Source organism: Camelina sativa, chromosome 5 (assembly GCF_030686135.1).
Source record: "Camelina sativa cultivar CO46 ecotype springtype chromosome 5, ASM3068613v1".
Classification (NCBI taxonomy): Eukaryota; Viridiplantae; Streptophyta; class Magnoliopsida; order Brassicales; family Brassicaceae; genus Camelina; species Camelina sativa.
The window spans coordinates 38,590,297-38,617,701 of NC_141884.1; the positions used below are offsets into that span (position 1 = coordinate 38,590,297).

The window sequence follows — 27,405 nt, forward strand, 5'->3', positions numbered from 1 at the left end:
ACCTTAGAGTTATCTGGAGTAGCATCGAGAACAAAGTAATCTTCCAACTTACAGATCCACTCCGAGAAATGATCTCCATCAAACCGAGGGAAATCCACACGTCCTAAACGAGTAACCCTCGAGTAATGGCCAGATCCCGTCGATCCTCCATTGTGTTGTTGCCCAAAACCACTTCCACTTCCCTCTGGCATAGCCGACACCGCCAAAGGACTACGTTCTCCATGTGACTTAGAGCTTGAAGATGCTTGTTGACCCGAAATCATCCTGATCATCTGTATCATGTCAGCAATATTCCGATCCATCTTCTTATATTTATCCGCAATCGCTCGCTCTATCGCTTGAGTACGACTGAGAAGGTTCCTTGCGTTGCCGATCGTCTCAGTTTCACCTTTCTGGACTTCATCACCACCCAGACCTTGCCTGTAACGCCCCTGAACCGTCCTATGACCACGCAGGCCAACGGACAGCCACGGAACGCCACTATGGGAACTGCACCGGGTTGATCCGGCCGAGGGACGGAAGCTACATACTTCCCGACCGGTCCTCCCTAGCACAATTCCTCCCGCGACCGAGACTACTTAGGCTTTGCAACCCTCGCGGCCTGGTGCGTTGTGTTGGCCCGGACAAGGCTGGAACCATTTGAAAACTAAACAACTTAAATAAAAAGATTTTCAAATTTATTTACTTCATAAAATAGTCCATAAAGCATTAATACGAAAATGGCGCCAGGCTTAAGGCCAAAATACGATTAAGTAAATTTTACAAAAGAAAACATCTTGCAAAGGCAACGCAACTCTACACCGGCTGGCCTAACGTCCTGTGCTCCCCGCTAAGGCTTTTCCCCACTAAGGTTACCTGCAACACAAATATGGAGTCTTGAGTGCTAACACTCAGTGAGTTCGGAAACCTAACGAGAAACCAAACCCAACCCCAACTCCAGCAAGCAACACACAAAGATGCAAGCTAAACAAACAACAACAACTACATGCAGCACTCAAATGCTACATGCAAACCAAAATGCAAGAAAAACAAGCAAGATAATATGCAAGTTAGTCAAGCAATCTCCAAGTATACTATCAAAGTATACGCATGCGGAAGCTAACAACTCTTCTTCATCTTCAAGTCCAAGGGCCCTTCTCTCCTTTACTTTAACGCCTCAACGCTTTATCACTTCATCACTTCATCACTTCCCCCATACCCGTGAACACCTACACTCACAGCCACAAAGGCACGCGAGCATAGAACATCACATGCGAGTTCCTCTCAACAGGCGATCTCGACTACACCGTCGTGTAGTACTCGGCCATAGGCTGCAATCCCGTCTCTCCGAGTCTTCGTAATCCGCACCGATTACGGTCTTTGGGGAAGTCTTTACCTTCACAACCTCAACACACAACCAAACAAACCTGCATAGCACACAAGCTACATGCAAGCTACAAACAACAACACGCAAGGCACACAAGCCACATGCAACCACAAACAACATGCAAGGCACACAAGCCACATGCAATAATAACAACATGCAAGGCACACAAGCCACATGCAAGCAACTACCACTAACATGCATTGCACACAAGCAACATGCAATCACAAACAAGCGACAAAGACACTAGAAATAAATCTAGAGGCTAAGCGCTAGACACAACCTCACACCAACATGCAAACAAGCAATAAACGAGACTTAACTTTCTAGAACTTCGATCTAGAAAGAAAAGAAACGAATCTACCCAACACCCCAACGAAAATGCTTAGATTTACCACAAAAATCCTAAGCGAAAACAACCCAAATCCCACCTATAATGTGCCATATCACACGCTTCGAAACTCACCTGGCTTGGCTGAGAAGAACACACTCTAAACAGACTTCAAGCAGGGACTAGACGCGAACAGCTCCTACAGCAGCGGTTCGCTACACACTCGCGGAAAGAGAGAACTCTAAGGAAGAACTCTCTCTCGCTCACTCTATAACTTTTCTTACTCTCTCTTTTACTCTAACTTAGCAAGAGATACGAAAATGGCTTCTAAGGACCTAAGTCCTCTATTTATAGTGAAGTGTGAGTGCTTTGGGCGGCAACAATGGCCAATGCATGGCGAGCAAGTGCTTCCCTTTCTCCTTGGCCACAAAACACTTAGGGAAAACGCACAACACTTGGCCACTTACTCTCCACTCCTTTCCTTTGTCTCACATTCTCCTTTGCATGAAACTCCATTGGCCAGCTTTGAGAAGACAAAATGATTATGTCTCCCACTTCTTTTTCTTCCAAAGAATATTCCATTTTAAACCACAAGATTCCAAAGAATATTCCTCCTTCACTTGCATGAAATTTCATTGGTCCACTCCATCTCCTTTGTCTCCCACTAATTTGCATGAAATCCTATTGGTCAATCCAAAGAAAGAAGCGTTTACGCGCCCACACGCTCGTCCCAAAGTATCCATGTCGCGATTCTGCGGTACGCTCTCGGACGGTCCTCTCGGCACTTTTCGGCAACGCTCGGACATTTCTCTCTGCAATACTCGGTCTTGGTCTGGACAACTCTCGACAACTCTCGGTAGTCTCGGACAACCATCGGCAGTCCTCGGACAGCTTCCTCGGACAGCTATCGACGATCCCTCCGGCAACTCTCGGATACACCTCAGTCTTTCTCGGACCATTCTCCTGATCCTTTCAAGCTTCTCCCGATCCTCTTGATCATTACCCGGACAACTCTCGGTCCTTCGGACGACTCGGACAGTACGTCGTGGTCAACTCGGCCATTTCTCAATTCACTCATAATTTCTCGGACTTGTCTTCAACAATTCTTCTAATCTCCTCGTTGGCTTCCTTTCTTGGTCTTTTGGCCTTGGGTTTTCATTTTGCAATTTACCCCTTGGTGAGGGTCACTACATTGCCAGTTTAGCTGTGATCTCGTCTCCACCACCATTGTTCGAGGTTCGACTTTGCTCTGATACCAATGATAACGTTTAATCAAACCACACTCACAACAATAAAAATAGAGGAAACAGAGGAAATACAGAGTTGATTTATTGAGATAAACGATATAATGAAACAACATTCTCTAGGAACGCAGATTCATCTTCTCACCTACAAGAGCCTCGAAAGAGATACTCCAGCAAGGCGATGAGGGAGAAAGTACTAGAAAGACCTTAAAAACTTTTACAACTCTGAATATGCGTAAAAGATAAACGATGAGCTAACACTGCTCTTATACTGCCACCACATTAACAGTGTCAACCGATTATTCCCGTTACCGTTTCTTGATGTTGACAACCTGCAACTTCTGTCACCTGCATATTGCCAGCTTTATTATTCCTTCTCCACGCGCTCGTCACTCTCTTATCCATAAACATGTGTCCCATTGTGCACTTTAATACCTCATTTGCTATATCAGCTTGGAGCTTCGTGCTACCTGTGATGGTAGAGGAGTAAAGGATTAATCTTAAGAGATGGTAGAGGAGTAGTCTTTAGAGATGGATCCGCCAATGTTATAAATATCAGAACCAACCACGACGAGACCCAATGCGTGTGCAAGAGGATCATTGGGAACTGGGACTGCAGCCAATACAAGCAGGCCCAGCTCATACTCATGGCGAGAGGGGTGGGTGGCCAGGGGACCAATTTTTTTTTTTGAAAAAGCCTTAAGTAGATGGAGTCCAAAAAAAAAAATTTATGTTGAAAAGGGTCCAAAAAACCTATATGCCTAGGGACAAAAAATTTATTGAGACGGGGCTGAATACAAGTCCTGAATTAGGTTTTCAGGAGAGAGTGAACCAGCGAGGGTTAGCGTCAGAAGGGTTTAAGCACACGTAGAGACAAGTCTCGGTGCAGCCTAAAACTGAACGAGTCTCATAAAGCTCAGGTGAAGCAAGGAGAGGTCGTAATCTCTTGAAGAAGAGAGAGAGAATCGTGTAGTCCAGTCTCGACACGCGTGCCAAGATACTTATTAGCAAATCATCGGGAAGTTGAGTCGATTGAGGCGTCGGAGGAAGTGAAGGGGACGTCTTTGTCTTCCGTCAAAATCAAACTGTAATGAGCTTCTGATTAAGGGTTTTTTTTAATGCTAGAATTTTCCACCGTAATGAGCTTCTGATTTAACTTTTAATGGGCCTCAAAAAAATTAAAATTTGTAAATTTGAACGAAAAAATAGAAATGTTTTAATTTTTATAAATCAATATCTCCATAATCTATCTTGAATTTTGGGATTCAAATATCTGATACATAAAATATATATTTTATTACCGATTGTTATTCGGAAGAGTTCGAGTTTTGTTAATGTTCAAATTTTTTAACTGTACCAAAATGATAGATAGATATCCAAAATTTTCTGTTAATTAACACAAATAGAGTAAATACATGTTTATTAATAATGGAAATATGGATTAGATCCGATGCACGTGATTAGTTTTCACACAAAGGCTGGCGGGGCCAAGAAGTTTCCAAAGCTTATCAAGTTGATTATCTTTTAATTAAATCTCTGCATCGTGCTGATTAGTGAACATCTCTTTTAGAAACCTCTCCTTTGTCACTTTCATGTCAATAAGCGGAGACATTTTTCGAGAGCTAAGCGAATAAGAAGATCATATCAGAGCCACGATTACATATTCCCAAAGAAGCATACGTTCCAAACCGAGTGTCCTTTGGCTAGCACTGAATTTAAATCAACTTAGCCGAGTTTCATAGAAGTCAATCAGTAATTGTATTGAAAATTTGATGTTTTTAATGCAAAGAACTTACGAAATATATATGCTCCAACAATTTCTACAAAAAAAAAAACATAACCAAAAAAGAAAGAACAAGAAAAAATTGAAGCACTTATAGAAGTTATCCACAACTCTCTCCATAATTCTAGCACAGAGTAAAACCAAAACCACTATTTAATACATAATTGATTGATCACTAAATCCTCCGACAGAAAAGTTCAACTTCATGGTGCCAGAGACAAAACTCACAAGCAGAAGAAGTCTTGATGTCGTTACTGTCCTCATTGTATGGATGCCAATCACAGTTCCTTGCTAAGAACATCATGGTTTTACCATCGCATTTGCACTTCTCTCGAACGTAGACTGTTTTGAGTTGTTCCATCACCGGGTTGGCACGATCCCATTCGCTGTCTCTAATCTTTTCAATCTTGTATCGAAGTTCCATCAGCTCATCTATCGTAGTTGACAACAACGGCTTTGTAACAGAAGACAAGATCTTAAAACCCTTTTGTTTTGTTTGGCCTCCAAGACAGATCAGAATCAACCCATAGACATATTTTGCCTCTTTGTGTCCTTTTTCTGCAGCTTTAGCTAAATATTTGAGTCCTTTGTGATCACGGTTCTGAAGAAAGTAGTAGATGAATCCTTTGCGATACAAAGCTTCGGGGTTTCCATTCTTGCGACATCTTTTGAAAAAATTGGAGAACGTTTCATGGTCGCGATGCCATGGGAACAGAGGGGTTTCTTGGAGCGAAAGTCTGCGGAGAACATATCCATCATCGCAAATACGTCGAAACGGTTTTGAAACTAATCTGAGATTACGAACCTCTGACAAGGAAGAAGCTGCGATACATGACGAAATCTCCACAAGAAGATCTTCCGGTAAAGAATCGAGGCAAATTCTTGTTTTTCTAGATTTCCTTATAGACGAAGAAGACGAGAACAGAGAGGATGATACCATGTTGTTGTTGTTGATAAAATTCAAGAGTACTGTTTCCAATTATTGTTATATATATAGAGAGGGCTTAATTCGTTTTCCTTTTTTGATTAGGAGAGACAAATTGTTCCTTTTCCATATTACAAAAGGAAAAAAAATAGATAGATGACCAAAAAAAACAGGAATAAGAAATTCACAATAGGCTTAAGATCCTATTTCTCAACCCGTCTAGGATTTTAAAACCCAATAGACTCAAGAAGATTGTATGCCCATCGAACAGGATCAAGAACTCACTTTAGCTGCGCGTTTTGGAGATCCTACAACCAAAAAAAAAAGGGGTCTCATTATCATCAATAAAGACAATAAGCCTAGGCGTTATAAACTAACTACTCATTTGTTTTTTCATTGGAATCAATAAAAACAATAAACCTAAGCGTTATTGTTTTGTCATGAGCAGATAAACAAAATAGAATAATAACCCATAGTAAAGAACTTTCTATAGAGATCTGAAGATATATATGTAAAATCAATCCTAAAGTAGATTCTATGATAGCAAGAGAGTCACATATGACGGAGATGATATCTAATAACTGGCTAGGTTCAAATCAGTACAGTTAACTACTCAAGAGACAGTCCTTCACATATCCTCTTACCAAATTATAGTAGCATTAAGGAGGCATAACAATTTAAAATAAAAGACATACTTCATAATACAATCTCCATCAAGTGCATGGACTACAAACTTTCCTACACGGTATTCAGAGAATTACAGCCAACAAAACTCCACAGAAACATTAAAAAAGAAACCAACACTTGAAGATACAAACACGAACCATAGTCTATGACAATCCACTTACTATTGTACCCGTGCACAGAAGGCAGCGTTACATGTTTGACTCCTTTCTGCTTTTGCTTGGCCTGTGAAGAGAAATACAAGAGAACCATATATTTGATCACTCTTATAATGTTCCAAAAAAACAAATTACTCAAAACGAGTTCACAAAACAGCTACTCATTATCCACCAGAGGTCAATTCTCACATCTTTTATCACAAAATTGGCTACATCACAAAATCAACAATCTCAACGATAGATATACCTCTTGTAAGAGATATATCTCTCTATCTCTGATTTCTGTTCAGGCTTATAAGCTAACCATCTTTCATGTGGACATAAATCATCAAATGTCCCTAGATCTGCATATTAATTAATAAGATTGAGATTAAATTACTAAACACATTTGCATATCAAAACATAAAAAAAAACGTTAAGCAAAATTTCAAACCTTGAAGCAAAAATTTTGGTTCTTCTTCATAGCACTTGAGTTTCCAAAGAACAAGACCATTATCATACAATATAATTGGTTTAGTTCTATATGCATCACATATACGCGTCTCTGTAAATAGAATTTGTCACGTTACAGACAACAAACATATAAGACAACAATATATAAAACATATTGAGTCTAAGGATTTAGACTTACGTTGAGATGTCATGCCTTTTGCTTCCATCATCTCGTCATGAGCTTCTTTAGCGGCTCTTATTTGAGACATGATTACGTTATGTTCCTCAATGGACAATGGAGCTCCATTTTTCTCCATAATGGCTTTGGCAACATCCTCTTGCATCTTCTGTTTGAGCTTCTTCTCCTATAAAGACAAAACGAGCTTTAGCACAACAAAGAGATTGATATATATATTACAGATTTTAGAAAATACCTTTTCCTTTGCTGCTGCAAACTTTTCTTTAGCTTCTTTTTTCTGGTCTTCACACTCCTCAATTTCGCTTTTTATGTAATCTCTCATTACCCTGAGAAAATTACACACATGAGGTATCTCAAAATAAAGCATAAACTACAAGAAAATTTGATATTGGCATACAAAGATTCACATACTTTGTGCCAAGTGATTCATCACATAAGAAATTTAGAAGCTTGAGCCTTCTCGATGCATCCATCTTCTCGTACTCAGTAACACCCGCTACAAAAGTTTCAGGAGGGAACTCATCACTCAAAACTTCTGACTGCGATAGGATCTCTCCGATAGCAGTGAACCAACTGCTGTCAGTTGCACTTAGAGTCAAGGACCTGTAATATAAAATGCAAATGCATCACAAACATGAGCAAGAAAACAAACATGTGTATACATTTATATAGACTCATACATCTCTCTATGATGTGATATTAAATCCAACAACTGGATCATCATCTGGATAATAGGGCAGTATTGGGTTCTCCTTGTGTTACACCCACATACAAAAAGCTCACGGACAACAGTTTCAGCTTGTCCTTCCTTCAAAGAAAGAGCCTATCACAAAAGTTAAAAGCGAATCAGACTAAGAGTAAATCATTAGAGACCATACGTTGCTAAAGAGAGTAATTATATATCATACGTTTCCAAAGGCTGTGCAAAACTTGAAAAACTGGAATACATTTCCAGCTTCTTCAGTGGGTATATCAATGCCTGATACACAAGTCAAGCTTGTACCCTGAGGAACTACTGGAGCCTCAAACTGAATCTCCTCTTTAAGTTTGTCACTGGATTTGGCTCTCCTCCTCTTGCCCACCGCTTTCTTCTCCTCCTTGGGAACATCTGTTTCATAAACCTTAAATCATTGGCCTCTTCTTTTATATTAGAAAATTAACAAAACACAATTCTAAACTTATTGTCTCACCTAATGTTTCCACTTCTGTCCCTGGAACAGATTCACTATTGCTACTACTACCTTCAATGGAAGCAGCAATCTACATAATTAAACCATGTTAATCAAGTAAGTATAATTAAAGACAAAAGCTAAAGATCATTAAAAACAGGATTTGTATTTTAGTTACCAGTTTTGGCTTCCTCTGATAAGCAAACTTATCAGGCCCTTCAACTTCAAGAAGCTCAACGACTGAAGCCAACCCACAAGCTCTAGCCTTATGTACCAAAATCCCAGTGGGGTTTAGCCCTCGGCTTGTCCTGTAAAATCCACACAAACCATTTTATTTCATTGATAAAGCTCTAATATATTAATTTCAAAGACATGTATAATTACATGCACACGCTGCAGATGCATATGCCTCTACATTGAGGACATACCCAGTCGTCCAACTTTGCTACTTCTTCTGCATTCTCACCATACCTATGGTTCAAATCATGAATAACACACATTATAATTAAGAAACCATAATTGTCTCTGGAAAAAAAATCAATGAAAACAAAAAAAACGAACCTGTTTGATAAGCATTTGTAACAAAACTTATTGGGGCATAGCTTGTTATTCATCCTCCTGACCTTGCACGGTGCGACGAAGTCCATAGTCTTCTGTCGACACTACAAACAAACAAATGAACCAACAGTTTAAATCAAGAAAGAAAAAAAAAAACGTTATTATCTAACCAAACAAAACTAAGTCTCACACCTGGTGACAGGATTTGCCATTTTTGGAATCATAAACTCTTCTTCCAACGACTCTAACGCCAGGATTGTGATTATGTTTGTTCTCCATAACAACAGTAAACTACGGTGAAAAAGAATCGAATTTTAACATATTTTAGGTCTTGTTTAGTCATGTTTTGCATCATATAGAAGTAATTCCTTAGGTCTTATAACCATTTCTATCCAAATATGCATTTAGGATGTTTAGAAGCATGCATTGCATACATTTGTACATTGGAAGTATTATTAGGTGTTATGGAGATCTAAAATCTAAGGAAGGACTTGGTGTTATTTCTGGAGCTAACCAAGAGGACTAGAAGCATCAAGAACGTATAAGAAAGAACTCGACCACACCACTCAACCACACCACTCGACCATGAACATGGTCGAGCACTCGGTCGGATTCATAACGAGCTCATCGATCCGAATGAAGTTTTCTGTTGCGATTCAGTTTCAGCATACTTCGTATAAGTTTTAGGAAATCGGGTTACTTTTCCAATGGCGGTGGTTTCAGGTCAATCAGAGGTGTCCTTCAAGAGTTATCCCTGTTTTACTGAATAGATAACATCCCAGATCGAAGACTGGAGCTACCTAACGGACCAACCACTCGACCATGCACTCGACCGAGCACATGGTCGAGCACTTGCAGCCGACTTTCTGTTTTGTCCTCTAGCAAAATATGGTTTCTCCCTCTTTTCTATATATATATGTGTACTGCCACTTGTGGCCGCAGACAGACACCTCATAACCTAGTTTTTGCCATTTTTAGCCTATTTTTACTTTATTGCATCCTCTTATTTTTTCTAGGGTTTTTAGCCACCAAAGTTTGTAATCTTGATAACTTTGGATCTGTTGACAATTTGCTTTCACTTCTTTGTATTAAATTGTTCATCTCTCTCTTATCTATCTGATCATGCTTGTTTTATCATTTTCTGGGTTTGTGTTCTTCATCATGATTTGTAGATCTGAATAGTAACTAGATCCTTGGGGATGGGTTAGGTTGATTGAGAGTTTGGTTGTTCTAGCACTTTTTAAGCCTTGATTGTTATAGATCCCTTCTAGATTAGATGTTCTCTAAGCTATTCTTGTTCTGAGAAGTTAAGAATAGATCTGAGGTTTTTTATTATGGAAAAGATATTTAAGATGTTGGATAAGACTAATACTGGAGATTATTGTGTCTAGCTTAAGAGATTAGTTGTCTAGGGTGGTTTTGACAAAAATGAATCTGGGATTTAATGCCTGTTTATCCATGTCTTAGCTAGTGAGAACTAGGTCTAGGAGTGTTTAAACTTGATTGTTATTGCCATGAGAGTGGATTAACAAGTTTATGAGATCATTGTCTATGGATAGCTTCTATGAGTTTTGTTAGACAGTCTAGATAAGCCAAGCTTGATATCAACCCATTATTCCCATCTCTAGGATCTATTTGCTTATTATTTGTTACTGCTTTCATATTTGATCATTTGTCATCGTTTATTTTGCATCTTTGTTCTTTGTTTTGCTTTTGTTCTTCTGTTATGCATCACTCGACCACCTGCTCGACCATGAACTCGACCGAGTGCATACTCGAGCACCAATTTATTTCCTTGTTTATGTTATGTTTCATTCCAGTTTGCTCTTAATTGCATCTGTTAGTAGTTTTCTCTAGCTTAGCATAGTTTATTGCACTAGTTCTATAGTTTAATTCTGCATTAGTACTGTCTTAAGTTGCCTTTGTTCATTGCATTTCATTTCTGCCAATAGGTTGTTAGAAACAAACTAACTTGATATTTGGCTTAACTTAAATGCATTGATCATGTCTTGACTGCTTACATTTCATACTCTTTATAGATTGACATCCTTTATGTTACAACAACATAAGGGTATTGAAACACTTTGCATCCCATTTGATCATCTTAGCCTAAGTCTGTTTGTTTGCTGTCATCCATTCATTCATAGGTTAAGATCAGAAAAGACCATGTTTCACTATGACGCTTTTTGGTAAATGTGAGATCAAAGATTATCGACAATCTTCCAAAAGCGAATCAATGGAGGACAAAATAGCCATTGTCAAGAGACGAACTGGCGTTGGTGAGTGGGCCAAAGTCATGATTCTTGGCGGCACGAGAAGAACATAGCTTGTGGGAGTGGTGTGAAGGCTGTGATGCTTGAAATTAAATCATCGGAATAGCAAGGAGAGTGGTCATTGGACAAGTTCAAGAGCCAGGATGTTGAAGTTCTCACCAAAGGCCTTGAATTAGGTAGGGTTTTACTGGGTTTTAAAAGGGGAAATAAAAAGATTAACAAAAGAGAAAAAATAGGAGATTGAAGAGTTTGATGAGGAGAGAAAGGTTGAACAGGGTGAGGCCTCGATACTAGTGTGTGGGAGCTTTTGGGGGGGGGTTTAATTCGAAAAATGTACCACATAATATTTATAATTATATTTAGGATATATTTACATCGTTTTAATTAAATTTGGTAGTAGATCCAAGTCAGATCTGAATATCTTATTTTTCAAAAATCAACATATTTGGAATATGATCGGAAAGTTCCCTATGTCATATCATTTTTTTTTTGTGTCAACGGAACACTAATTAGAAAAGAACTTCAATGTTGATAGCACAAACTGGAGGAACATAGTTTACAAACTGGAGGAACATAGTTTATAAAGGAAAATGCTAAAATTAAAGATCTAGAAGACCGAGCCAGACAATCCACCTACAAATTTTGCATGCAAAAAATCTTGGACAAGGAGAAGTGTGTGAAGGCGGCTCAAAGCAAGTGAAAATCGTCAAGAAGATTAGAGAAGCCAGGCCAGTCTTGAGGGGCTTAAATCATTGCTACTAGTTATGCATAATCCGTCTCGAAACTCTAACAAGCAACTCCATTTGCAAGGATACACTCCATGGCCCAAAGCAGAGATTCTAACTCTGCATGGAGCGGGGAAGGATTTCGTCGAAAACATCGAACACCCAATTAAAAGTCTCAGCATCGCCATTACAACACCACCAACCGAAACCTGCATTGGATCAGATTCTTTCCAGAAACCGTTGATTTGACAAAAGGGACCCTGACCCGGTCTCACCGAGGGAACCAAAGAATCCGCGGGATCTGAAATACAGGAGGCAACCTGATGTGAGCACAGGACCAGAACCCGACCGAGACGACCGAGACGTACCGGACGCGACCAAGACGCCTGACAGAGACGCACCGAACGCGATGGAGACTCCAGCATCGAGCACGGCCAAGGTTCCAGCGATCCTCCCGGGAGCCAGGACAAGGTCAAGGAGCTCCGCCAAGGCCACCAAGCAGAGGATCAACCTCTTTGTTCGAGCGTTCGTCCAACACCGCGACCAGACCAAAGACCATGAAGAAACAATTCGCATGGCCTTCACTCTTACCCAAGGGTGAAGGCAACCAAGTCATTGTAAGTGAGGAATCATACTCTTTTTCCTCACTCCGGGTTTTTCCCAAGTGGTTTACCGGAGGAGGTTTTAACGAGGCGAGGAGCTTCAATGCACAACGTCCAAAGCCAAGTCGTTTCCCGTGCCAAGGCCAAAGACGATTTTCTATTTTTACTTATGATGTGCGTTTTAATTTGAACTATAGAATTTTCTTTTGAACGTTGAGACTGTTTGTGGTTAAGTTTGATTTTCAAAGAGAGCGACATGGTCTATTTCAAAGAGAACACGTCAAAGGACAAGTGTGCGGACCATTGCGAGTCCACGTGTCCTTAAGCATTTTCTAAACTGATGTTCATATATTTTACCATGTTTTCCCTTAGTTTATTCACATCTTTTGCATCTTTTTCTATCCATTTTCACCATTATTGTGTAGCTTTAGGACTAATCATGCATTATAGTGTAGTTGCATTGCATTTGCATCTTTTCATGCATAAACAGGTGATTTTGGAGCTTAAGGAGCATGGAAGCAATGGAGAAGAGATGTGAAGCAATCATGAGGAGGAAACAAGGGAGTTAAGGCTGAAGAACAAAGGATCCGGAGTCCAGCTCGACCAAGCACTCGACCGAGTGGGAGATGGACTCGACCGTGTGGAGTTGCACAAGAGAAGCCAGCTCGACCCCCAGCTCGACCGAGCACTGGTCGAGTTGACCGATGCGTGGACCACTTTGACTTTTCCCATTTTTAGGGCTTCCACCTTCCCCACTATATAAGGACTTGTACTGCAGCCACCTGAACGAAGTTTTAATCTAGATTTTTAGTCAGCTTTTCAGATATTTTAAACCTAGTTTTTGCCTTTTGAGGAATATTATTCCTTTTGCTTTTTATTTCTTTTTTGGATCTTGTACTTAGAAAAGAAGAATTTCCTCATACTTGTTGGTTGAATAACTTTCTAAGTATTGAGAATCTGAGTTTGATTTCTTCTTTAAAGTTGTAGATCTTAATCTTATCTTTCTAATCATGCAAGTTTCAATGATTTCTGGGTTTATGATTTGTTTGATCATGTCTTGTTGTGAGTAGTCTTCTTAGGATCTTGAGGATGGGTTAGGATAGATTGATCTTGTGGTATATCTGATTTGATCAAGCTTGATTGTTGTAGATCTCTTCTAGGCTAGATGTTCTTAATGCTGATCCTATATCTGAGAGGGTAGGATCTGATCTCAAGCTTTTTAGCATCACACCAATGTTTAAGAAGCATAGATAAGGCTAGATCTAGAGCTTACCATTAGGCTTGCTAAGAGATTAGAGGTCTTGTTTGGTTTGAGATGTATTGCTTAATGCCTGCTTGTGTAGATTCTTTTCATTGTGAGAGCAAGTCTAGGATTGCATAGGTTTGATTGTCTCTTGACCATGAGAGTGGGAGAGACTTGTCTTAGATTAATATGTCTAGAGGTTAGCTCATAGCATTGCTTGAGATTTGTTGATCAAGTTAGATTACCACAATGGTTAGTTTATCCCATGAATCCATCCTCAGGAACCTTCTTTGTTTATTGAGTTTAAAGTCTTAATCTTGTTATTTGCCTGCTGTTTGATCTGTGTTAACTTTACTCTGTTTTTATTGCATTGCTCTGTTTTCCCGGATTTGTCTAGCTCGACCACCCACTCGACCTACACTCGGTCGAGTGCTGCTCGAGTTCATCCCCAGAACTCTTGTTTATGATCTGTGTTTGTCTTGTTTCATTCCTGTTTAATTTCCATTGCATTCACTTAGCATCTAGTTCATTACCTGTCTTGCATTAGTTCATATCTAGTGTTTACAGTTTCTGTTTCTGTTCTTAGTTCATAATCATTCTGTTCTACTTGCATCTAGTTCTTAGCTCTTGTAGTTTATTTTCTGCATTTTATCATTATCATCATAGGATTGTTAGTGACAAACATCCTTTCATATTTGTCTTAACTTAGATTCATATGCATATCTTGATTGTTCACAAGCACTCAGACTGGATTGACACCCCTTATACTGCAACTGCATAAGGGGAATTGAAACACCCATCATTCCATATCATACCATTGCACACACTCATTCACCACCATCACACAACACAATAAATCATGTTTCAATTTGGCGCCGTTGCCTGTTTGAGTTAGTTTTTGTGATATTTAGGATCCATATTAGTCTAAGATTAAGTCCTTGTATACATTTGTGAAGTTTCTGCACTTGAATCTTGTGTTTGGGGTTGAAGTTCCGTTTCAGGTACCACTCGACCAGTCACTCGACCACCACTCGACCGGGTAGTGCTCGAGCACTTGATCGAGCCAGACCCCGGATCTCTGTAAGCCTCTTTTTCCAGTTGCCCTACCTTCCTACTTGAGCCTGTGCTCAGTCGCTTGCTCGGGAAAAATCGTTTGTGTTCGTTGATGCACACAAGGTCCAAAGGAAAGGACAATCTTCTAAGGCATAGTGACAGCATCAACAAGTTGAACAAGGGTTTGGGATCCAAGAAGAAGAGAGTTGTTCAGCAACAACAAGAGGTTCCAGTAGCTATGGATCAGCAAGATCAGGTTCAGAGACCAAGACATATTGGTGCTGGAGATGCACCCAACACACACAACCAAAGAGCTGGCATTGTACCACCAACAGTTGCCAATAACAACTTTGAGATCAAGAGTGGATTGATTTCAATGATTCAGGCCAATAAGTTTCATGGATTGCCTATGGAGGATCCACTTGATCATCTTGATGAGTTTGACAGAATTTGTGGTCTTACCAAGATCAATGGAGTAAGTGAAGATGGTTTCAAGCTGAGGTTGTTCCCTTTCTCTCTTGGGGACAAGGCTCATTTATGGGAGAAGACTCTGCCCACTGGTGCTATCACTACTTGGGACCAATGTAAGAAGGCTTTCTTGGCAAAATTCTTCTCCAATGCTAGGACAGCAAGGCTGAGGAATGAGATCTCTGGATTTGCTCAAAGGAACAATGAGAGCTTTTGTGAAGCTTGGGAAAGATTCAAGGGCTACCAGACTCAATGCCCTCATCATGGTTTCAGTATGGAGTCATTGTTGAGCACATTGTATAGAGGAGTGCTTCCCAAGTTCAGAATGCTTCTTGACACAGCCTCCAATGGAAACTTCCTCAACAAGCATGTGGATGAAGGCTGGGAGTTAGTAGAGAATCTTGCTCAGTCAGATGGCAATTATAATGAAGATTATGATAGGACCATAAGGAGTTCCTCAACTGATCAAGAGGACAAGTACAAGAAGGATCTGAAGATGGTCAATGAGAAACTTGACAAGATACTCCTTAGCCAGTCCAAATCTATTCACTTCATTGGTGAAGAAGAAGCTCCAGTTCAAGAGGGGGAGAATGAGTTTGCTGAGCTTTGCTATATGCAAAACCAAGGTGGATTCAAGGGCTACAATCAAGGTGGTTTCAAGAACAACAACCTATCTTATAGGAGCACCAATGTGGCTAATCCACAAGATCAAGTTTACCCTCCTCAACAGCCTCAACAGCCTCAAGGGTTCCAAAACTATATCCCCAAACAACAGCAGCAGGTGTTCCAGCCCCAGTTGTGTCCCCCACCAGGGTTTCAGACTAACCAAGGCCAAGAACAAGACCTTAGAGCTATGATACAGCAGCTGTTGATTGGTCAAACACAAGGGAAGATTGAGGAAGCCAAGCAGTTTGCTGAGCTAAACCAAAGGCTTACATCCCAGTATAATGACCTGAACATGAAGTTTGAAGGACTTAACTCTAGAGTGAAGTACATGGAGAGTAACATAGCATCTACTTCAGCTCCAAAACCCAACCAACTCCCTGGAAAAGCTGTTCAAAATCCAAGGGAGTTCACAGCCAAAGCCATCCTACTTCAAGAGGAAGAAGTCACTGAGGACAGTGAAGTCCAAGTTTGGGGGAATTCATCAGTTACTGAAGCCCCAAGTGACATCTGTGCAAAGCAACAGGAGCTCGCAGGAGAACTCGACCAGCAGCTCGACCACACACTCGATCGAGTGCATGCTCGAGTGGTCGACCGAGCTGAAGACTCCGAAGCTGTCAAGCCTGCTAAGTACATTCCTCCTGCTTACAAGCCTCCACTACCATTTCCTGGGCGTTTCAAAGCACAGAAGATTAGGGAATTGAAGGAAATCATTGAGAAAAAGGAGATGTTGGCTAGGCAACAAGAGGAAGAGAGGGTTTTGAAAGAAGAAGCTTTGGTTGAGAAGGAGGAACAAGTGTCAGCCATTCAAGAGATCATCATAGCTTACCAAGAAGAGGAGAGATGACCTGCCTTGGAACAGTATGAGCCATATCCTCTCTACAAATTTTTTTTGCTTGATATGTCTAGTAAGAGGGCTGAAGCTCAAGATGAGAAGGATCTTGAGGACCTTGGAGGAGTGATCATTCCAGTAAAGCTTAAGGATCCAGGACCTTTTTATCTGCCCTGCACTATCAGCTACCTTCACTACAATCAGTGCCTTTGTGATTTGGGAGCTTCAACAAGTGTGATGCCATACTCCATAGCTCAAAAGTTAGGGAGAACTGATTTCAAATCTACCAATGTCCATGTGCTTCTAGCTGATGGGACGAATAGAGAGGTAGTTGGGAGGTTGGAGAATGTCCCACTCAAGATAGGGAAAGCAAGGATTCACACTGACTTTGTGGTGATAGAGATGGGCAAGGAGCCTGAGGATCCAATCTTGCTAGGGAGGCCATTCTTAGCTACTGTTGGAGCAGTTATTGATGTGAAGGAGGGTCTTGTGACCTTGAACATAGCTGAAGATGTGGTTATGAAGTTCAATATCCACAATCCAACAAACCTTCCTACTATTGATGACCAGCCCTTCACTATCAAAGACAAAGGAGGTCAAGGAAGTTTAGGTGATAAGGCAACCCCAAAGGCTGAGTTCCCACTTCAAGAGGATTCTGTTGAGAAGCTTAAGAGGTCAGTTCAGGAGCTGACTAGTATGGTTGAGGACCTCCAAGTCAAACTGAATAAGAGGTCTTTGAGGAGAACAAGGCCAAGGCTCAAATTTAAGAAGAAGTATGGTTTGTGTGCTAAGGGTGAGGTGATCAAGGATCAACTTCACAGTGACCAAGAGGTTCCAGGGAGGATTTCATCACCTCCTTGGTACTTGAACCAAAGTTAAGATGGAAACCAAAGTCAAGCTTAGTGACTATAAACAAGCTCACTAGGGAGGAAGTCCCTAAGGTATCCCTTGTACATATGGTTTAATTTCTTAGTAGTTTTGATGTGTTTTGTTTTATGTTTTTGTTGGACAGGCTTTTTAATAAGAATATAGTTGAGTAAGGAGAAATGTGGACATGGAGAAGAAGGCTCGCAGGCCCACTCGACCACAAAACAAGAGGCACTCGGCCGAGCACCTTCCCAGACCACCTTATGGCTTCCCACCTCCAGCTGCTTATCCAGGTTATCCACATTACCCACCCTTCCCACCCCAATTCTTTATGGATCCCACACTATACCAGCAGTACCAGCAGTACCAAGCTCAACATATGGAGACACGCAACCCAGCTCGACCCCCCCACTCGGACATGCACTCGACCGAGTCCCGGTCGATCTCTGTAGTCGAGCTGCCCCAAAGTCCTTCTCCAAGCCACCAGCCTGACCCCAACTACTCCTATGATAGCATGCAGATGGATGTGGACAACTTCTTCCACAATCCCTAAGGTACCATCATCACCTTACCATTGTTTATACCATTGCATTTGATGTGTGTTTTGTGTTGTGTTTTAATCTTGAATCTTCTCACAACTTTTTCACACAAGGGACTGTGTGATTTAAGTTTGGGGGAGGGTTCTAGATAGCATTTGATGTTGTGTTTTGTGTTCTTATTTCAAATTTTTATCAACATCATGTTAGCACTTGCATTAGCATCTAAGGCATAGAAAAACCATAAAAATTTGAAAAATATTGAAAAAATCTTCATAAAAAAAAGAGTGTTCATGTAGTTTGCATTGCATATTAGGATCTTGTTTAGCATGTTTCATGTAGAATTGTATAATATTTGCATTAGGGATCTATGATGAGTATTTCCTTGTTAGCTTGCTTTATTCACTAGACTAGGATCAATGCCCAAGTTATTAGTACTTTGATGCTAGTTGAGTGGTTAGAAGCATAAGACTGAACCAAGCCTTGAATTCCTGCATTGCATTTGGTCTAAATTGAAGCATGTTGTGATTTGATTCCATTTCCTATTTATAAGAACTTAATATTGACTTTTAATTATCATTGTATGCATTGCTTTAAACTCATGGATACCATATACATATTTGGATCATCTTTCTCCTTTTTACCACTCTTGTTGATCCAAGTAGCTGATTTCACTTTTAAATCAGTTTCCCTACCCCTAACCAAACCTTTCTTTCAAGCCATGTTTATTCTTGTGTGTGTGAGGCCTTTTTGGGATTGAGCTTGGTAGAAAGTGTTAGGTTTGAACTGACAAGAGTAAGACCTTGTGTAGTTCTTGTTTGCATTTTTCAAACTAGATAGGACTAGGTGGTTCACTTGTTGGGTTTGGGACTTGGCTGTAATAAAAAGGAAAGAAAGAAAAGAGAAAGAAAAAGGGTAGAGTCTTTAGGAGAGGAATGTGTTTAAGTGAAGGCTAATGTCTAGTGAAAGGATGGGAAGTAAGAAAATGTTATCTAAGATGGTTCTAGTCAAAAGAAAGAGAAAAGAAAGCAAAGAGCAGTTTAGCAAAAAGCTTAATTGTCTTAAGAGTAAGAAGAAAAGAGAACCATAGTAATCAATAAGAATCCCCCATCCCACTAGAAAGATCAAATAAGAAACCTCTCCTAAGACTTGAAAACCAAAAAGAGAAAAGGGTTAAAGAGAAAAGAAGAAGTTAAAGGGTAGCACTAGGATCATTTGGGTTTAGATTGATAGGATGAAGTCTTTGGGTGCCTTTGGGTAGACAAGGTTTTGTTCTTGTATGTGTCTAAGTGTTCTTACCTTTAGCATTCTTCTAAAGCTCAATCCATTTTTCATGAGAGAACCTTGATATTGATAAGCCCCACTCTGAAAAGAGACCATCATTGTCTCAAAACCCTTTATTACCAAGCCAAATGAGTTTAAGCATTGCATAGAATTGATTCATGTTCTTGATTAATGAATGTTAAAGGAAATGGTTGATTTGAATGCATGTGAATATCTAAGGCTCAAATCAGTAAAGGTTGTGATGTGCTTGTCTAAAGTTTTTAAGTATAGCTCTTCACCTTGCATTCTAGTACTAGTAACTTGGACATTGATTCTAGATGGTCTATTTGCAAGCTTTAGGAGCTGAGATCCCACTTTTAAACCTCACTTACCTTCTTATGTCTTGTTTATTTGCTTGAGGGCAAGCAAAGACTAAGTTTGGGGGTGTTGATGTTCATATATTTTACCATGTTTTCTCTTAGTTTATTCACATCTTTTGCATCTTTTTCTATCCATTTTCACCATTATTGTGTAGCTTTAGGACTAATCATGCATTATAGTGTAGTTGCATTGCATTTGCATCTTTTCATGCATAAACAGGTGATTTTGGAGCTTAAGGAGCATGGAAGCAATGGAGAAGAGATGTGAAGCAATCATGAGGAGGAAACAAGGGAGTTAAGGCTGAAGAACAAAGGATCCAGAGTCCAGCTCGACCAAGCACTCGACCGAGTGGGAGATGGACTCGACCGTGTGGAGTTGCACAAGAGAAGCCAGCTCGACCCCCAGCTCGACCGAGCACTGGTCGAGTTGACCGATGCGTGGACCACTTTGACTTTTCCCATTTTTAGGGCTTCCACCTTCCCCACTATATAAGGACTTGTACTGCAGCCACCTGAACGAAGTTTTAATCTAGATTTTTAGTCAGCTTTTCAGATATTTTAAACCTAGTTTTTGCCTTTTGAGGAATATTATTCCTTTTGCTTTTTATTTCTTTTTTGGATCTTGTACTTAGAAAAGAAGAATTTCCTCATACTTGTTGGTTGAATAACTTTCTAAGTATTGAGAATCTGAGTTTGATTTCTTCTTTAAAGTTGTAGATCTTAATCTTATCTTTCTAATCATGCAAGTTTCAATGATTTCTGGGTTTATGATTTGTTTGATCATGTCTTGTTGTGAGTAGTCTTCTTAGGATCTTGAGGATGGGTTAGGATAGATTGATCTTGTGGTATATCTGATTTGATCAAGCTTGATTGTTGTAGATCTCTTCTAGGCTAGATGTTCTTAATGCTGATCCTATATCTGAGAGGGTAGGATCTGATCTCAAGCTTTTTAGCATCACACCAATGTTTAAGAAGCATAGATAAGGCTAGATCTAGAGCTTACCATTAGGCTTGCTAAGAGATTAGAGGTCTTGTTTGGTTTGAGATGTATTGCTTAATGCCTGCTTGTGTAGATTCTTTTCATTGTGAGAGCAAGTCTAGGATTGCATAGGTTTGATTGTCTCTTGACCATGAGAGTGGGAGAGACTTGTCTTAGATTAATATGTCTAGAGGTTAGCTCATAGCATTGCTTGAGATTTGTTGATCAAGTTAGATTACCACAATGGTTAGTTTATCCCATGAATCCATCCTCAGGAACCTTCTTTGTTTATTGAGTTTAAAGTCTTAATCTTGTTATTTGCCTGCTGTTTGATCTGTGTTAACTTTACTCTGTTTTTATTGCATTGCTCTGTTTTCCCGGATTTGTCTAGCTCGACCACCCACTCGACCTACACTCGGTCGAGTGCTGCTCGAGTTCATCCCCAGAACTCTTGTTTATGATCTGTGTTTGTCTTGTTTCATTCCTGTTTAATTTCCATTGCATTCACTTAGCATCTAGTTCATTACCTGTCTTGCATTAGTTCATATCTAGTGTTTACAGTTTCTGTTTCTGTTCTTAGTTCATAATCATTCTGTTCTACTTGCATCTAGTTCTTAGCTCTTGTAGTTTATTTTCTGCATTTTATCATTATCATCATAGGATTGTTAGTGACAAACATCCTTTCATATTTGTCTTAACTTAGATTCATATGCATATCTTGATTGTTCACAAGCACTCAGACTGGATTGACACCCCTTATACTGCAACTGCATAAGGGGAATTGAAACACCCATCATTCCATATCATACCATTGCACACACTCATTCACCACCATCACACAACACAATAAATCATGTTTCTCAAACATTTGTAGAACCCTCTCTTAAACATTTGTAGCCTTCAGACTTGAATGAAATAAAAACATTTCTCAAAGGGAGATTCTTTGACCTTGTCTAACTCCTTTCAGTAGAACAATCCGGGATTGCTCTAGCGAGAGAACCCTAACGACTCGAACCATGTTCGTCGTCGTTAGCTTGGCCATATCGAAAAAGTGCGAAGAGCAATTGTACGCCAACTTGGAAAAGTGCGTCTTTGCTGCTGATGAGTTAGTGTGTCTAGGTTTTGTTGTAAGTTCGTAGGGCCTCAAGGTAGATGGAGAGAAGATTCGCGCCATAGAGGAGTGGCCCACGCCTACAAGCATCTCGCACATCCGATTGTTCCACGGCGTCGCTAGCTTCTATTGGAGGTTCGTGAAGGACTTCAGCATGGTCACAGCGTCCTTGACCGCGGTAATCAAGAAGAACCAGGAGTTCAAGTGGGGAGAGGAGCAAGAGCGAGCGTTCAAAGAACTAAAGAGACGTCTCACTCAAGCCCCTCTACTGACCTTGCCCGACTTCAACAAGACGTTCGAGGTCAAGTGCGATGCGTCTGGTGTAGGCATCGGGGTGGTTCTCACTCAAGGAGGCAAACCGGTGGCTTACTTCATCGAAAAGCTTAGCGGCGCCTCCCTCAACTACCCCACATACGACAAGGAGCTCTACGCCTTGGTGCGCGCTAGGGAGACCTGGCAACATTACCTCCTGGCCCGAGAGTTCATGATTCACACCGATCACGAAACTTTGAAGCATTTACGCGGCCAGACAAACCTCAAGAGACGTCACGCCAAGTGGCTCGAGTTCATCAAGTCTTTCCTGTACGTGATCAAATATAAGAAGGGGATAGAGAATGTCGTCTCCGACGCCTTGTCACGGAGACACGCCTTGAGCACCACAATGGACGCTCGAGTGTTGGGGTTCGAAAGCATTAAGGGTGCGTACGCTGAAGATGTCGAGTTTGGTGATTGTTTCAAGAATCACGGCAAAGGCATCTACACCGAGTTCTACTTGCACGAAGGGTTCTTGTTCCGAGGCCAGCGTCTTTGCATCCCTACCGGATCCATACGCGAGTTGTTAGTCTGAGAAGCACACAGTGGAGGCTTGTCCCGTCAATTTGGTATCACCAAGACGCTGGCCGTGCTTCAAGAGCATTTCTGTTGGTCGAAGATGCGCAGCATGGTCGAGAAACACTGCGTAGTGTGTCGAGCTTCAAAGTCGACAACTCATCCTCACGGCCTCTACATGCCTCTACCTGTGTCAACAGCGCCTTGGATCGACTTATCAATGGACTTCGTTCTCGGCCTACCTCTCTTACCACATAAGGACATAATAATGGTTGTGGTGGGCAGGTTTTCAAAGATGGCGCACTTCATACCTTGCAACAAAAGCAATGACGCTGTACGACTGGTGAACCTCTTCTTTAGTCAAGTGATCAGATTTCACGGACTACCGCACACTATCATCTCCGACCGAGACCCGAAGTTCCTTTGTCACTTCTGGCGAACAATATGGAAGAAACTTGGCACCAAGCTTCTATATTCCACCGCTCCTCATCCGCAAACTGACGGCCAGACCGAAGTCGTGAACCGGTCAATAGGAGCCTTACTTCGGCGGCGATCGCAAGCAACAAGGGTTCATGGCTCGAGTGCTTTCCCCTCATTGAATTCGCGTACAACCAAGCCGTCCATTCTTCAACAAAGAAGTGTCCGTTTGAAGTTGCCTATGGGTTCAAGCCGCTTACACCTATGGATCTCCTACCTCTACCACCGGACGAGACCGAGAATCAAGATGGAGCCGCGAGAGCAGAGTTAGTCAAGAAGCTGAACAAGGACGTTCGAGCAAACATCGAGAGAAGGACCAAACAGTATGCGCGCTTCTTGAACCACGGACGCAAGCCGATGTTGTTCAAGCAAGGCGATTTGGTTTGGTTGCACTTGAGGCCAGAGCGGTTCCAGCAGAAGAGAAAGGACAAGCTTAGCCCACGCGGAGACGGACCATTCAGAGTCATCGAGAAGATCAATGACAATGCCTACCGACTCAAACTACCAGGTGAGTATACTACATCTACTTCCTTCAACGTTACTGATCTCGTTCCATTTGATGTAGGTGACGATGAAGAAGTTTTGGGGACAAAACATTTTCAAGGGGGAGACGCCTTACCGAGACCCGCCAAACGCGACCGAGACTCCAGCATCGAGCAAGGCCAAGGTTCCAACGATCCTCCCGGGAGCCTTGACAAGGTCAGGGAGCTCCGCCAAGGCCACCAAGCAGAGGATCAACCTCTATGTCCGAGCGTTCGTCCAACACCGCGACCAGACCAAAGACCATGAAGAAATAGTTCGCCTGGCCTTCACTCTTACCCAAGGGTGAAGGCAACCAAGTCATTGTAAGTGAGGAATCGTACTCTTTTTCCTCACTCCGGGTTTTTCCCAAGTGGTTTACTGGAGGAGATTTTAACGACGAGAGGAGCTTCAATGCACAACGTCCGAAGCCAAGTCGTTTCCCGCGCCAAGGCCAAAGATGGTTTTCTATTTTTACTTATGCTGTGCGTTTTAATTTGAACTCTAGAATCTTCTTTTGAACGTTGAGAGTGTTTGTGGTTAAGTTTGATTGTCAAAGAGAGCGACGTGTTCTATTTCGAAGAGAACACGTCAAAGGACAAGTGTGCGAAATTGTCAAAGAGAGCGACGTGTTCTATTTCAAAGAGAACACGTCAAAGGACAAGTGTGCGGACCATTGCGAGTCCGCGTGTCCTTAAGCCTTCTCTTAACCTAGCTATTTAAACCCTCTCTTAAAACATTTGTAGCCTTCAGACTTGAATAAAATAAATACATTTCTCAAAGAGAGATTCTTTGACCTTGTCTCACTCCTTCTAATAGAACAATCCGGGATTACTCTAGCGATAGAACCCTAACGACTCGAACCGGGTTCGTTGTCGTTAGCTTGGCTGTATCGAGAGGAGAGCCATTACTCTCGTGTCGTCACTCGTTCCACCGTCGCCTCCCTCAACTCGTTTCCACTCGCGTCCACCATCGCTTTGCATTGAAACCACTCGCTAGCCGTTCCGCATCCGATCCGTCCGTATCGCATCCTTTCGACCTGATCGCGGCCAAAAGCTCGATCTCTCAATCCACTCGTTTGTCTTCCTTCATCTTCGGTGTCTCTCGTTTGTTTCGTCCCTAGGGTCGAATCACCAAGCCTTGTCCGAGGAAAACCTCTCACAGTCCGAACGGCCCGAGAGCGACCTCTCTGCCCGTACTGCAACCGCGACCTCGGTTCACATCACTACCACTGATTGAAATTGCGCATTCTCTAATAACATTTTGTCGCTTACAGCTTGATTAATTACCTCATATGCGCGAGCTGCGTATTTTGAAAAACTTTTTATTCATATCCTTCCAAATTGACCATAATATCCAAGGTAACTGAAGAAAGGAATCATGATCGCCTGAGTGAGATGATCCTCTCCAATAGAGAAAATCAAGATTTGAGTATACAGACACATACAGAACACTCCCTGAAGAAATCTGAATCAGAGATAAACCCCAAATTTGTCACGAGTGAGGACAGTCAAAAAGAGCATGGTTAATTGTCTTATATGCCGAGTCACATTTTTTACACTTGATATCACACTGGACACCACAATTAGCTAATCCAAGAGTGCCGATGCAATTTGCCAAAAGAAATTATTATTTTTTGGTGAAACATGGAGCTTCCATGCTTGGGCTCTTAAAACCGTACATGTTGGGCCATATTCTACCTCTACCGCCATCACCCTAGCCAACACATAACCCGATTTCACCGAATATTTTCCAGACTTTGAATAATGATAAATCAAACGATTTGGCTTGAAATATTTGTTGATAGCCATATTCCGAATAATCTGAATATCCTGCAAATTTATAAACTCTTGGAGAATAGTTAAATGTCACTCCCTGGTAATCGGATTGACTAAATGATTAACCATTAAATTTGGATGCAAATGTCGACCCCTGCATGGCCATATAACTTTCCTGTTGAGCGAAGCTAGAATCAGGCTTCTACAGTCTTCAAGTTCGACGATATTTAGTTTATCCAGTTTCATGTTTGTAAATCATATTAGATATGAACATCTTACACTCTGTTTCCCATGATCTTTGGCTATTTTTTGTTTTTAATATCATCCTCATCAATTCACTAAAACTTTCTCACTAATATACACAAAAACATCAACAATCTCCTTAACTTGTCAATGAACCTGCTCGTTCTTTTTTTTTCCTTTAGCAGATGTATTGGGTTTAAGAAAACAAATCTGCTAAACCGGAACAGAACCCTCTTGGAATGATGAGTTTGCCAGTTAGCTGTCAAAGGGAGAAGAGTACGTCTATGCCAATGAATCCACTTTCACGTAGAACTCTAACCATGCACTACTATAACAATATTAGGAAACTCCAAATAGAAACCGCAAATTAAGAATAGGGAATGTTTGGGCAAAAATAATCGATTCGTTTAGAAACTACGGAAACAAGAAATAGATGTTGAATAGTCGTTTTTATTGATCAAAGTATCGAGCTCAAATACAAAAGTTTAAGGCACAACGTGTCAATTTAGGAACCCTAGCAATGCTTTGGAATTGAGTCGTGTGGCTGTGTTTTTGGTCTCTTGTTTTGGCTTCGATTTCCTTCCCTATCATGTCGAAATCGCTCCCTATTTATAGGGAAGTCCCTTTACCCTAATCCTCATGGGATTTGGGTTTGAGTAACCGCCTCTTCATGAGATAAGGTCGTTCCGAATATTCTCTCTACAAGATTAAGTCAAATATTCTCTCGATAATGTCGTAGCAAATCAGAGTCGGTCTCAAAGTCAGTTACAGCCCATATTGACTCGTTGTTTGTCGTTACAGCCCGTATTGGCTTGTTAATTATTGTGTTGGCCCGTATCGGCTTGATGCTTGTCGTTACGGCCCGTATTGGCTTGATGCTTACCGTTACGGCCGGTATTGACTCAATGTTTACCGTTACAGCCGGTATTGACTCAATGTTCTAGAGAATGCATAATTCTCTATTCTTTATAGAATATATCATAAATATAATAGAATTTATCCATTATAATTTATATGATTAAAATTATGCCCAACAGTTTGCCCCCCACTCTCTATTTTCTTAGTAAGAATTTAGAGAGTAGTATAGACAAATGGTATCATTTTAATAAACCATAAATATAAAAGCTAAATATTTGTATAAGTCATGACATACCTTTAGATGTAGTCGTTTTCTTTCACTTGATTAATTCACTGCCTTCCACTAATGATGTTGTGATCCACATCGTGATCTTGTAGTTTTGTAGTTTTGTAGCTTTGGAACGATGTTTATCCCATGGCAAGACCTATGACATTGTTTGTCATCACCGGTTTATCGAATCGATTGCGCATTGGCTTTATATTGACAATTTTGTCATAGCCAATTTAATGAATTGGCTTCGCATTGGCTCTAAAACGATATAGTTATCGTAATCAATTTCTTGAATTGGCTACACACTGATCCCATATTGGCTCTCAAACCAATATGCTGCCATAACCAATTTCTAGAATTGGTTACACATTAGTTCTGCATTGGCTGCAATTTGTCGGTTTAGCCTTAGCCAATTTGGTGAATTGGCTTCACATCGGCTCTAAAACGATAAAGTTACTGTAACCAAAGTTACCTGAATTGGCCACAACTTCACTTTGCATTGGCTCCAATTCTTTGAATCGGATACACGGTTGACTTAGTGTTGATTTAAGTTAACATTTGGCCATATCCACTTTATTGAATTGGCCGCA

The 27,405-nt window shown here is 40.9% G+C and overlaps 2 protein-coding genes, 1 long non-coding RNA gene and 1 other non-coding gene across 4 annotated transcripts; all 4 read right to left on the reverse strand.

Annotated features, from left to right (window-relative positions):
- Nucleotides 1-660: 660 nt before the first annotated feature.
- On the reverse strand, nt 661-2,010 carry LOC147944908 (uncharacterized). The gene is made up of 2 exons (XR_015598518.1): nt 1,830-2,010; nt 661-855 (listed from the first exon to the last, which is right to left on the reverse strand). It is a non-coding gene; the product is annotated as an uncharacterized LOC147944908 (long non-coding RNA).
- Nucleotides 2,011-4,813: 2,803 nt separating this feature from the next.
- Nucleotides 4,814-5,665, reverse strand: LOC147944909 (putative F-box protein At1g67623). Its single transcript, XM_087512802.1, has one exon. It carries the CDS (start codon nt 5,659-5,661, stop codon nt 4,897-4,899), a length of 765 nt encoding a protein of 254 aa, XP_087368928.1. The 5' UTR covers nt 5,662-5,665; the 3' UTR covers nt 4,814-4,896.
- Nucleotides 5,666-5,919: 254 nt separating this feature from the next.
- On the reverse strand, nt 5,920-12,420 carry LOC104789663 (uncharacterized). Its single transcript, XM_087512767.1, has 16 exons — nt 12,213-12,420; nt 11,964-12,145; nt 9,039-9,137; nt 8,850-8,950; nt 8,673-8,759; nt 8,467-8,596; nt 8,310-8,379; nt 8,028-8,227; nt 7,800-7,942; nt 7,531-7,722; nt 7,355-7,445; nt 7,120-7,285; nt 6,922-7,032; nt 6,736-6,832; nt 6,471-6,595; nt 5,920-5,954 (listed from the first exon to the last, which is right to left on the reverse strand). The coding sequence occupies exons 1-16, from the start codon at nt 12,418-12,420 to the stop codon at nt 5,920-5,922; spliced, it is 2,037 nt and encodes a 678-aa protein (XP_087368893.1).
- Nucleotides 12,421-15,373: 2,953 nt separating this feature from the next.
- On the reverse strand, nt 15,374-15,480 carry LOC147944910 (small nucleolar RNA R71). The gene has a single exon (XR_015558602.1). It is a non-coding gene; the product is annotated as a small nucleolar RNA R71 (small nucleolar RNA).
- Nucleotides 15,481-27,405: the final 11,925 nt, after the last annotated feature.